We start from the raw sequence: 13,566 nt of genomic DNA, 5'->3' as shown, positions 1-13,566 counted from the left end.
CAAGTCATAACATGAGTTGATAATATGAAACAGCAATACATGTTATCCAACAAAAGTAATTAGTAATTTGTTTACTTTATGACTGTGCTACACATCTTAGTGCAAACATTTATTAAATACCTTTATATATTATAACTCCACATCCTTGTCTTACTTCCTTTCATTGAATCTGTAAACATTATTTTGTGTACAATGTACTATTTAACTCACACGTTTGTTTCTTTGCACTCAAAATCTGTTGCATAAAGAACATAACCAAGCACAATGCCATTTTAATTTGTGTTGTCTGTCTCCCTATATCACCAGTTTAACATTAAACCATATAATCAGAATCAGCTTTTGTTGCCAGGTATGTGTACACATGGGAGGAATTTGACTCTGGATTGCACAATGCTCACGATGTGCTTACTTACAATAATACAATAATACAATAATACAGTAATAAAATCAAACACATGCTACAGTATAGAGAACACATATATACTCACTATAAGCAAAAACAAAATAGTCAGAATAGACAGATTGAGACAATAAGGGGCATAGTGCAGATAACATAGATGTTTGCCCCTGTAGAAGTAAAGCTGTAGGTTATTCTGACTTAGCAAAATTAGTGTCATCTTATTGTGTGTGTGTGTGTGTGTGTGTGTGTATCCATGTGAATGTACATGTGGATTTGCATGTATGTGTGTGCATGTCTGTGTCATGTCTGAGTTTGCCTACTCTTCCCTGCTGTCACAGTAATAATGAGTTGCTGCCACTGCTGGAACTCATTCCACTCAGTGATATAGCAGTTCACAGAATGAGAGTGGGGAGAAATAACTGGGTTACACGGAGGAAAAAAAGGTTTAGTCAGCAAAATGTGGTAATGATGACAATGACCAAACCTTTTTCAAGTTTTATTTTTCTCAATCAGCAACAGCATGATACAGCTACGTCAATACTATTTATACATTCGCTACTATAATTTTGATCATTAATCAATTGACTTTATCTTGTTTTGCAAATGGCGAGTCAGTTGTTAAAAGATGATTATTTAAGGATAATAAAAACAGTGAATGAAAGCAAGATGATCAGTTGCATGCACTCGCCCCCAATAATGTCTACTGTTTCTCAACAACAAATATGACTCTTGACACAGCAGGGCCCCACTGTTGTTCTCTTGTTTATAAGCTCTAAATGGAAAGTGACAAGGGTTTAATGATATTCAGAGCTTCCAGTGATTGACAAGAAAGTGAAGCAGGGTTATGGCTCCAGCACTATTAGAGATAAAAGCGGAGTTCCTCTTGGGAGTCAACTGCAGATGTAGGCTATGTTCCTTTAGTCACAAGATGCGAGGAAAAGTTAGGGGCATGGAGTCTTTTTTAGGCTTAGATGAAAAATACCCCCAGGTGTTTTTTTTACTTCCAACATGAAGAAAAACATTGTTTGATAGCAAGGCTTCCTTATGATGCTGTTGTTGTTTTCAGAATCAGAATCAGAAACAGCTTTATTGCCAGGTATGTGTGCACATACGAGGAATTTGACTCTGGATCCTGAAATGCTCACAATGTACTAATAATAATAATAAAATCAAACTCAGGTACGGTATTGAGAACACATACCTACACACTATAAGCAAAAACAAAAACAAAATAGACAGTTTGTCAAGTTATTACATGTAGTTGTAAGGCGAACCTCACTTTGGTGCCTAAGATCCTAAAAGTATAAGCAAGTGAATATGATAAATGTATATTTTGATAATTTCCTTTATGATTTATACTATTATTTGCCCCTTATATTTACAGTGACAGTCTTCATGCTGCTGTATACTTTAGTAGTATTGTTCAAAAAGAACCTTATGGGAATAATGTTTTAACAACATAAAATATACTGTAACTGTCAGCTCAAAACCACAGAAATGTATTTATTTATTACAGATTATTTAAACCTCTGTAGAAACTCCGTGATAAATCATGCGGATTACTTCAAATTGTGTTAGTGATTTACACTTCCCTTTTGGATAGGATGGGGGCACCAAAGTTCAGCAAAAAAAAATCTGTCTTGTCTCTCTGCAGTCGGTGTGGCTCCATGGGGCAGCCACAGCAGCAGCAGCAGCAGCACTAAAGCAGAGAGGCGCAGAAGGTTGCGCTCCGTCACGTGTTGAATAAATTAGATTTTGGAGAGGGACGTCCACATCTCTGCCCCACACTGTTTGGCTGCAGTCAGCGTGGTGCCGCAGTGTGTCTGTGACCAGACAGACAGTGGATACCGATAAGTTGATAACGTCTAGTGGAAAAGGAAGACTGGAAAGTTTACAAGACACAAGTTGCAATTTTACTTTGGAGCTTTTCTTCTGGCAAGACATCGGAAAGCACTACCGGTAAATAGGAATTTAGCATAGAAACAAATTGCGTGCAATGGGGGGAAGGATGCACATTTTTTAAGCCCTGAAATGGATGTAACTTTCACTTTGGACATCATAAGGGAATACTGACAGAAAGATTTGGATATCTTGAAACTCGGCTGGTCTTCTCTTACAGCAGAGCAACAGATGAATGTGAGTATCCATCTCAGCATGCCACAGATCTCCGCACTCCACAAGTAACCTGATGCGATTAAGATGTCTATCAATGCAGTTTATCTGTAACCACACCTTTCCTTTCACTTGTTTAGTGTTTAACGCACTTTACAACTTACTTGCTGATCCTCCGCCTGCAGTAGATAGTTTGTAGCGGAGGTGTAACCCATACATGACTTCGTCTACAACGTTGGCTACTTTTTTTGCAGACCTGTTTCCAGCTCTTTCATGCTCAGACGTCTGTGTAGCGGTAACGGACATACAGTTCCGTTGTATTCAATGTTGTAACCTCGCCTATTTACCTTTAAAGACACTCGTTCTTTTTCAAATTTGTTTCAAAGTTATTTGAAAGAAACAGCCTTAATAGATAGTTTTCTTTCATTTGCATATTAAATATGACTGCAATGATCTTTTGTAACACTGCACAGCTCAGCTAGTGCGCATACTTTGAAATGTAGGCCTACATGTCATGTCACACTTTTTAAAACCCCTGTGAGACATTCCTCTCAAATTGTTCATCCTATGGAGTTTGGATTTTATTGTGTTATTTTAAGTGCTGCTGCTGAGCCTTTGTGAATGCCTCTTACTCCAGTTTAGCACATACTAAATGATTATCCACATGTCGGTGGCAGACTTGTGTTCATTGACCGTAAATATGTGTTCCTTTCCCTCAATTAATAAATTAATTAAGTCTCCACTGGGTTCCATCAATGCGCTTTAGTTGTGAGTGAGATGGTTGCCATGGTGCAGCTGAGTAATTATGGAGTTTTTTTTAACTTTAGACACAACAAGGAGTGTTGGCTCCTCCTTTTTTTTCTTCTCACAGCCAGTCACCATTTGAGGAGGACAGCTTTGGTTAAGTTATGAAATGTGCCAAACTAAATACTTAACACTTATAATAGGCCTAATATCACTAGACCATAGCATTATCAATACCACTAAGGCTTTTTAAAAATTCAATTGTCAGTGTTTTTCATACATCCATCCAATTATCCATCCATGCATCCATTTCTCTCCCTGTTTATGTTTTGGGAAATTTCCAGTTTTTGCCATAATTTTCTCCTTTTGAGGTATCTCCAGTCCAGAACATTATTCTTCATGCTTGTCACTTTAAAGACTGAGTTGAGGTGTAATTTATAACTCACAGAGAAAACAAACAAAATAATCAGAACTGCTGAATAAAACCAAAATGTGGACCTCCACAGCTTTTATAACAATCCAACAGTTATGTCATAAACCCTCGGCACAGTGCATGAAGTAATCTTTTCACCATAGTCTTGTCTTTGTAGCTTGCATATGCTGCTGATGAAGCTAGTGTTCCAGAATACTAAAAAGGAATGAAAAACACAAGATATGTTTCTCCCAGGATGGCCACACCAACACCACCCAGAAAGTTTCTTGTTGCTTTATGTGCCTGGCTGTTACGTCACTGCAGTTTTACTAATATCCTTGCAGTGTTGTCATCGGTAAAATAAGTCAAGGGTCCATCAACCATGGCCTTTGGGGGTGTTGTCATGTCTGGAGTTTGTTTTCTCATTTGTGACCAGATTTTGTCCCCAACCACAGGAAAACTTTGTGGACGTCCTAAAATGTCAATCAGTCCTGTCCTCTTAAGAAACAAGGATGTGACTGTACACATATGAGGTGAACTTTGACCATAGTTGTAGTAATGTTGTCCAAACACTCCTTGCACCCCTGCTACTGTAACTTGATGCACATGTGTTTTTAATGCTGCAACCACTAGTACTGCCAAGGCAATATCAGATGGTGTCATCTTCAAAGACATAAGGTGTGTGTTTTTTTTATCCAGAACATCTTACACAAACAGCTGAACCAACCCATGCTGCTCTTGCTGTGGGAAAGAGATGATCCGTCTTGTCACGGACCCTCGGAAACCTTCAGCTCTTTGTGAAAAAGAAGCTGGTGTGTTTTCCCAATACCATGTTTGTTATGGCCAGGAAGTGCATGTGTGTCTGAAGCCTGTGATGGCTTTTCCTGGCCTTTTTACATACCAAAGGGCTGACGTTTCAAAGACTAATGCAGGGCACAGAAATTTACTTGTGAGAGGCAATAGTCTGGCAAACATTCAGACCTTTTAAGTTTGCTTTGTGCTAAGCCTGTCATCCTCATGTTCAGTCAATCCACAGTTCTTTCTGTAGTTTCCATTATGTCTCAATTGAGCCTCAGGCAGCCTGGCATGTTCTCGAAACCACAGAAGGTTTCTTTGAGTTAACTGGAATCATGGCATGGAATTAGAAGCTCATTTTACGAGTCTGTTACTATAGTTGTCCCTCTTGGCCTGTTGGTAGTGAAAATGGTATGGTTGTATTAATTAAAGTAGTGCAGTTGAAGTACTTTATTTGGGCTCATGATTTGGGGTAGATTTTAATCAGTATTTGGGATGTATCCCTGTAGATCAAATTCTCTGTTTAGATCAGGAAAGCACCATATTATCTTAAGATAAGTATTTGACGATTAATAAATATTCCTAAGATATGTATTCTTAGATGAAATTCTATGACTTGGTGAGTTTGACATGGCAAATCCACTCTATTAATTATGCTGTTTTACAATATATTTTACACTATGGTCATATTTACATTTCATGAGTGGTTTGGCATTCTTCTATGTAATGTAGGTATTGGCTCATGGAGAGAAACAGCAGTGTTTGTTCAGATGTATTGTCTATTGTGGGTTTTGCCCAACTAATGGCCTGGTTGTCTTGATACTGAAGTGCAAGAAAGACAAATGGTACTTCACAGAAAATGAAAAAGCGAAAAACATAAATAAGCTAAAGTATTTTCAGCCATCATGAACAATTTAAATCTGACAAATTTTGCAGCCCTGATGTCTCCAGCAATCACTGCTGCTAGGGATTTTGATGCTGATTCCAGTCATGCCAGCAAACTGCCCCGAATGATATCCAGTGTATTCAAAAAGAGGTTTCATTCTGCATGTAAATCCTAGAAACCTTGGATTTGGTCGGTTGACTTAGTTTAAAGGTTTAAAAGAAAGTGGGTCAATGCTATAGTTACTTCTAACAATGAGATGTACATGATGTGTTGCACACATATGCTGGTTTGAGAAAATATAACCTTAATGAAGCTTTTGCGATGTACAAATAATATATTTTAGTGTCTTTGCTACAGGTTAATACTCCAGCAGTTACATGATCTTAACAAAACTCTTCTCCAAGGTTTAACTACCAGCAGGAGAGACTCACCATGATCTAGGACAATGATATAAGGAAAACATCTGAATCCAAGCCACAGTGGGATTGGCTTACTAAATGCAACAGCTTTCAACCATCAGCAGCTATTCTGAACGGTTTTTCCCCAGATTTCTTTCCCTGAAGCCCATACGCACGCATAGGTTGTTACCTTTTATATCCTGACTGCTAACTGTCCACTAACTTTCAGACATGAAACTTTCTGTGATGGAGGCCAGGGTGGGTGGGTGACAGAGTAGTAGTTATATGTTTGGTAAACTTCTTAGTTTTAATGTGCAGAATGTGTTTTTAACTTCATACGGACTCTTTTAAAACCATATGTCCTTCTTAACCTGGTATTGTGCAATTAGCCTATCCGACTGTGTCTGCTATATCCATTAGGCTAGTCTGCTCTGCAGAGGTCCTCCACTGTAGCTCAACCAGAGAGTGCATTATTTCAGTTGTGGCATTTGGACAAAGATTCTGGCCTTGAAAAGCTATCCTTTGTGCTTTGGAGAAAGCTTTGTAAAAGTGCATCCCCAGTGTTGCAGTAAAGTAAATCAATACTGAGACTTTAAAGTTCAAGTGCTGTCAAGATTTTCATCCTGTCATGGATGTGCTTATGTTTTGGCCAAGAATAGCACTCACAAAGCAACCCAAAGGATGGTATGTAATGGTAGTGCTTGCCTTTATGGTCCAGTTGTTTGCAGTTATTATGATCTTTGTGAAAGTAATATGAATTAGGAATGAATGCAACAAATAGAGTTCAGAGTTAAACTGTTAAATCTTTAACTAGTGACACAGATTTCAATTTCATATTTCAAAACAAGTAGTGCCCAAGGTTTCTCACTACTTACACTAAGTTGAATTCAAACCAATTTATGATGTTAAAGTCAGCATCTTCATTGTTGTGGGCTTTGAATCACGGCAGACTGAAGTTAGACCTGGAATCTTTTGTGCTTATGGCCAACTTCCAGCATCCTTCAATTACAATGCTGCAGAGCCAGAAAATGGGAGAGAGGTAGACTGCATGGAGCCCTTCAACTCTGCTGTACCACTCTGTCACTCAAACACACTGTCACCACCATGGCTGAGACAGATCGCCATACTGTGTTCAGAACACATGGGAGGCATTTAGTGCACACGCACACACAAATAGACAGATGTTTTGTGAATGTTTCCTTGCAAGTATCTGTTAAACCACAGGGGGGAGCCTAGAAGAGCTTTCACTGGACACTCAATTCTTTAAAATGTAATTCAGGATAATGTGCTTCTGTATATATTTCCTCAAAATTAAAGCACAATTTACTTTGCTAACAAGTCAAAGTAGTTGCATGAATTGTATTACATAAATTTAGACAGACCCACATACAATTGGATGTTCTCTCTTTTTTTTTTTTTTTAAAGAAAAAGACACAATCAGTTTCTGTGTGCCAGACACTTGGTGGTTTTGGATTATTCTGCAGATGGTGACAGTCTTTTTAAACCATTTCCACATTGCTCCGAAGTGTCTCTCAGTCTCAATTACAGATCCTCTGCTGTGGTGTGGATCTATTGCCAGACAGTGTATGTTGTTTATGCAAGGAATACTAACACCCTTGCTCCCTTTGAATATCCATATTTGAATTTTTTCTTCCTTAATTTAACACTCAAACTCTTAATTCTCATAAGTATTGAAAGACAGATAAGATATGCTTGCTTGGGGAGAGTTAAATATTTTAAATGGTTATTGGAGGGGTGTTTAAAAACTGCTCACGCCATAAGAACTAGATGTGGTAGCACACATACATATTAAATCCAGGACCCCACCTTCCAGACTTACATGAGAGAGCACTGCTATGGTGAACACACTGGGTTGCGATTCGTGCACCTTTTTAATTAGAGTTGTATAGCCAAGAACTCTCTGTCTGAAGTAGTATGCTGTGGCCTGTGGTTTTGATGTTTTTTCAGTACAGGAGAGCTTTCTGGTATGCAAGAGGAACAAGGTGTTGACTTATTAAGTGAACTAAGAACTGTAGGAAACTGGTATGTGCAGGGTCTGTTGTATGTGCTGTGGTTGGGAACAGAGCCCATAAAACATGTGGGAAAGTGTTTAAGGCATATACTTATTTTTCTTAAACTAACTTACTCTGTATTTCAACGCAGAAATAATACACCTTTTCTTGGTTTCTGCCGTTGTCAGGTTTTGATATTGCTCAGCTTTTTTCTCTCTGTGTGTCTCCAGGTTTAAAAAGAAGGAGCAAAAATGAAGACAGCTGCCAAGGGCTTTGGGAAGTCTATAATGGACCCTTCACACCGTGAGGGTTGGTGGAACAGAAGGATAGTGCTAATGGTATATGTGGCCTTGGAGCTTGTAACAGTCCATTCCCCCGTAGTCCTGGGGACACTTGAGCTGCAGCTAGATGAGGAACAGCCAGCAGGCACAATTGTAGGTGACATCACTGCAGGACTTCCTCCTGGCATCACAGCATCCTTGTACTTCATCTCAGACCATGAGGGCACAGGCGTGGGTAGTGATCTAGACATAGATGAGAGCACAGGCATTATTAAAACCGCTAAAGTTCTAGACAGAGAACTTAGGGATAGATACAACTTCATTGCAGTCACCATGACAGGTGTGACCGTGGAGGTGACCATCAAAGTGAATGACATAAATGACCATGCCCCAATGTTCCAGAGAAAGCGAGCCACGTTTAAAATCCCTGAGCAGACAGCCATCGGCACCAGGTTTCCTCTTGAGCCAGCCGTTGATGCTGATAAAGGCCAACTTACAACACAGGGTTACCTTATCAAGGATGGAAATGTTGGCCAGGCATTCACCTTGGAGACCAGGAGGGGAAGCAATGAGGTTCTCTATCTGGACTTGGTGGTCAATGCCATTCTAGACAGAGAGAAAAGATCCACCTATACTTTGTCTCTGGAGGCTTTTGATGGCGGTTCCCCCAAAAGGACTGATCAGATGACATTAGATATTACTGTACAAGACATTAATGACAATGCTCCTGTTTTCAACCAGAGCCGCTACCATGCCATAATATCTGAGAACCTTCAGCCAGGAAGCAACATCTTGCAGGTGTTTGCCACAGACGCTGATGAAGGAGACAACGGGATGGTACTGTATGAAATCAACAGGAGACAAAGCGACCCAGACCGCTACTTTGTCATTGACTCTCGTACCGGTATCATCACGCTCAACAAGCCACTGGACTTTGAGATGAGGAGAGTCCATGAGCTGGTGGTCCAGGCGCAAGACAACGCAACCCAGCCAGAGGTGACCAATGCCTTCGTCACCATCCACGTCAGAGACTACAATGACAACCAGCCCACCATGACCATTATCTTTCTCAGTGAGGATGGATCTCCCAGAATCTCAGAAGGTGCACAGCCAGGCCAGTATGTAGCCAGGATCTCAGTCACTGACCCAGACTATGGAGAGTACGCCAATGTCAATGTGTCACTAGAGGGAGGAGATGGAAAATTTGCCCTGACCACTAAGGATAGCATCATCTATCTGATCTGTGTGGACCGGATTCTGGACAGGGAGGAGAGAGACACCTACGAACTGAGGGTGATGGCAACCGACTCAGGCACACCTCCTCTCAGGGCTGAGTCCTCCTTCATCATCCAGGTGACTGACATTAATGACAACCCTCCTCTTTTTGACCAGCCAGTATACAGGCAGGTCATCCCAGAAGTGGTGTTTCCAGGCAGCTTTGTGTTACAGGTAACAGCTAGAGACAAAGACCAGGGGCCCAATGGGGACATTAATTACAGAATCCTGCAAGATCAAGGTGCTTACTCCAACTGGTTCAGCATAGACTCTGTTACGGGGATTATAACTACTCTCTCACAATTGGATTATGAAAAGAACCCCGATCCCAGTATAACTGTCGTGGCCACGGATGGAGGGAAACCACCCCTGTCCTCCACTGCTGTAGTAAACATCGTGCTTCAGGATATAAATGACAATGAGCCTACTTTTGAGAGAAACTTCTACAATGTGTCCATCAAGGAGAACACGGCTCTAGGGACCTGCATTCTTGAGGTAGGACATTTTCTTGCAGATTTATTTCATTAAACGTTTGTGAATTGATTTATTTTTGTAAACACACTCCCACACTTTAGCACTGAGCTCATGCAAGAATCTCAACTCAACCTGGGGGCAATTGTGAAGAGTATAACAAATAGAAATTTATTGGATAAATAAGAGGGACATTTGTCAGACTTTGCTGATTCCTTTCATTCCTCTATGAAGAGTTATTTCTTAATAGTAAAGCTGTTTAAATTGGACTGCCTTAGTGAGGATTTACCTGCAGTTTTAGGCCAAGAAGATCTTCTCTTTGGCTGTCCTCCCCTTCACCTCTCAAAAGGTTTCCAGGGTAACAGAGGCAGTGTAAAGTCCTCTGTTAGCCCAGGCACAAAGGGGGTTTTCACATATTCACAGGCAGAGACAAATTCAGGGCTTTATCCAAAGAAATAGATGTCACTTCACTCTCAAAAGGCACCTTAATTAGGCTAGTTGAGCGTGAGAAAAAATGACTATAGACGACAAGATGAATTAAAGTTCAGACAAATTACAGCACACACAGTGACTGCAGTCCTGTTTCATTAAAATATATTGTTTTCTCAAGTTGTTTTTGGCCATCTTATTAAAAAGACAGCACGTACAATAAGGCTGCTCATCAGCTGTTTCTCAAATCTGCAAACTTTTTTTAGTATAGATGTTTTTTTAAGTATGGATGTTCATACCGATTCTTATTCACAATCAGTGGAGTCTGCACTAATATTGCATGGATCAAGGCGTTGGATCAAGAGGGCAGTCCGGACATAGGGCCCAGCAGATGGGATTTTGGCCCAGGGGTTGGCCTTGGGAGAGGGAGGGGTGTAGGGAGACACAGGCCTTACCACTCCTGGCTTGAATGCAGAAATAGACGAGGGCTTCTTGTGGGAGGTCCTATAATTATAAATCACAGGGACCATGTACCAAGTATAAGGAGAAAGGGAAATGTCCTGAAATTGATTATGGAATTTTGAAATGGAACCAAAGAATAATTAAAAAATGTATTTCTTGGAGAACTGTAAAACTCTACGATCATTCTTTCCAGTCTGGGTCCAGTTCCAGTTCCAGTTCTTATGCTATGAAAATATCTGAAAAACCATATTTTGTTTTGTTTTAGAGATGGTCTGAGTTGTGTCTTTCCTGTGCATTGCCGCCAAAAGCACTAATAAGTGCTCTCAAACAACTCTCATAGTATGACATGTTTGATCACAGGGTCCAAGTATGAAGTAGTTCTTTAAGCCACTGCTCTCTGGCCTGGATGCTGCAGACGTGTGTTTGGCGGATCATGTGAGAACAGACTGCTCTTACTCAGGGTGCCAGCTCTACATCCAAACATCTCAGCAAGACATCTGATGACTGCCTTTTTTCTCTGCAAATGAAATTCCCAATGTCCCCTTTTTCCATGCACAGTGCTGTCCAAAAAAACATTACAATATGGGTATTGTAATCATTAATTCAAACGATTGAAGTGGCTTGATTTTTTTCCCCTCCACAGGTCACCAGCACAGCAGTTCATGATTATTCTAATACAGTCTGGCTCCACAGAGCTGTGCCTGTTATATTTTGTCACTTTCTGTTATACATGAATTGGTTTATGGGTGACTTTAGAATTAGATGTGCGGGGGAAAAGATAACTAAAAATAAGGACTTAAACCTATTAACAGCAGTCAGTCTTGTAATTCAATATGCCAGATCTACTGCAAAGAAAATAGGTCATCCTTGAGAGTGGAAATCAAATATGACATGACAAACAACATTTTAAAAACCACACGCATGCAATGTGTGTTTTTTTTGTGGAATGCATTTCATGAGCCATTGCTAATTCAAAGTTTTCTGGATGGTGTGGAAGTCAAATATAACTGTTACACCATAGATCTGATGCCACAAAGAAACCAAAATACCAAGTAGCTTGCTATACTCGACAAACATTTCTTTTATCCATTTATTTGACAAATGGTATTTTCTTTATATCACTATTTTACACCGTGCAATGCAAACTTGCACTCACTCAAGAGGTACTGTTACACTGTACTCTGCCAGTGTGCATTTTATTACAAATGTGGGAAGTCTTCTTAGAATAATAGAGAAGTGAACAAGATGAAAAAACAAATCATTATTTTAAGGTCATTTAATTAGGTCATTAAGCATATGGGTGTGTGATTCCTGACACGGAGGGAGAAGAGTAATACAAGATGTCATTAAGGATAATGAGGCACATCAGCCAGCTTTAATATATCCAAATTCAGTTAGGCAAAGCCTGGTAGTCTTGGCTTTGCGAGTTATTTGCCATTAATTCTTCTATGTGTTATTTCACTTAGGAAATAATTAAGTTTTCCAGTTGGTTATGTGAGAATCTTTCACTGGGGAATAATTTACACCTCATATCGTTGTGTTTTTTGGTTAGTTTGGAGTGTTATCTCTGCTAAGAATGGTCCCTGTCTCTTTTTTGGGGGGTCGTTCTGGCTCCAGTAGAAAGGCGAGAGGGGGTCTCCAGGCAGCTGAGGGGGAAATGAGCCCTGACAAGCGCTGGCATGAGTGGCGGAGGTGACATGAGCAGGGGGGCTTCCTCGTCTGTCCGTTGGTCTGTCCCTCTCCAAATTCTTATCTGATCCCACTTCATTTCTCATTAGCTGCGTGTGAGAATAGGTCTGCCTCCCCCATGTTCATGATAGAAAGAACCGCTTGTCATCGCTAGAGCCCCGTAGCAACATGACACGAACCCTGATTGCAGAAAGTGAACATTTTGCCATTTTTCTTTCTTGAAGCTGAAGTTTACATTTATCAGTTCCTTTGCTGCCTAAAGTACTTCCTGTCTCAGTAATGTCTCGGCAACTTTTTGACTAAACACATCACTTCCCTTGAAAAAACACTGGTGATATTGTATAGGATTGTTATGTTTTGGCTAGGATTTCTTGTCTGCAACAATACTATGAGCCTGCTAGTTTTTAGTTTAGATAACAGATTTTCAAGCGGTGTAACATACAGTACATCTCAAACAACTTCATTATTTCACTGAATTCTTTAAAGGCAGTCTAGTTGAAAGAGGTACCTCAGTGAAGAGGCACTCTGAATCACTTCTCCATTCCTGCCAACATAAAAGCGACCAGTGTATGAGGAAAAAAGAATACACATAATTGCCCTGGAGAGATTTATGAATGATTGAAAGGATGTGTTTCTTTCACACTAGTTTCTCACAGTTTCCACAGTCTTTTTGTACTATTGTGACCACCTACTGGTGACCACCAGGCTGATGCTAATAACTCTAATTCCAATACCTTGAGTCATGGTGGCTACTGCGTGATGTGAGGTAATAACTTTCCTTATCCAGAAACATTAATACTCTCTGTTGTTAAGTCAGGATAACGATTTGGTGTTCACTGTTTGATTGCAGGAGTTGCTTTTGTTCTAGCTAAGGGGACTTTGTAAAGCCTACATTGCTAAAGTACATCTTGCTTTACACAATCTCTTAACTTTATTCTTTTGTGTGTGCAAGAATGCTTAGGGTGGCTGTGGCTTAGGAGGTAGAGCAGGTTGCCCCTTTATCGGAAGGTTGGCAGTTCAGTCCCTGGCTCCTCCAGGCTGCATGTCGAAGTGTCCTTGGGCAAGATACTAAAGCCCGAATTGCCCCTGGTGACTGTTCCACCAGTCTCTGAAGGTTAGTTTCTGTTAGAACGCTTAGGCTCAGTGTGTGAATGTAGTGTAAAAGTGCTTTGAGAGGTCCAAAACACCAGAAAGGTGCTA

General features: G+C 40.3%; 1 protein-coding gene across 1 annotated transcript in view; it reads left to right on the top strand.

The window, feature by feature from the left end:
- Window positions 1-2,470: 2,470 nt before the first annotated feature.
- Window positions 2,471-13,566, top strand: part of LOC123986463 (protocadherin-16-like) — an 82,354-nt gene continuing 71,258 nt past the window's right edge. Inside the window, exons 1-2 of the mRNA XM_046074729.1 lie at window positions 2,471-2,536; window positions 7,990-9,810. Coding sequence (XP_045930685.1) covers window positions 8,011-9,810 — 1,800 coding nt within the window. The 5' untranslated portion in view covers window positions 2,471-2,536; window positions 7,990-8,010. The remainder of the gene's footprint in view (window positions 2,537-7,989; window positions 9,811-13,566) is intronic.

This window comes from Micropterus dolomieu, linkage group LG17, assembly GCF_021292245.1.
Source record: "Micropterus dolomieu isolate WLL.071019.BEF.003 ecotype Adirondacks linkage group LG17, ASM2129224v1, whole genome shotgun sequence".
Classification (NCBI taxonomy): Eukaryota; Metazoa; Chordata; class Actinopteri; order Centrarchiformes; family Centrarchidae; genus Micropterus; species Micropterus dolomieu.
The sequence above is the reverse complement of the archived record's forward strand: the minus strand, read 5'-3'. Positions and strand labels throughout refer to the sequence as shown.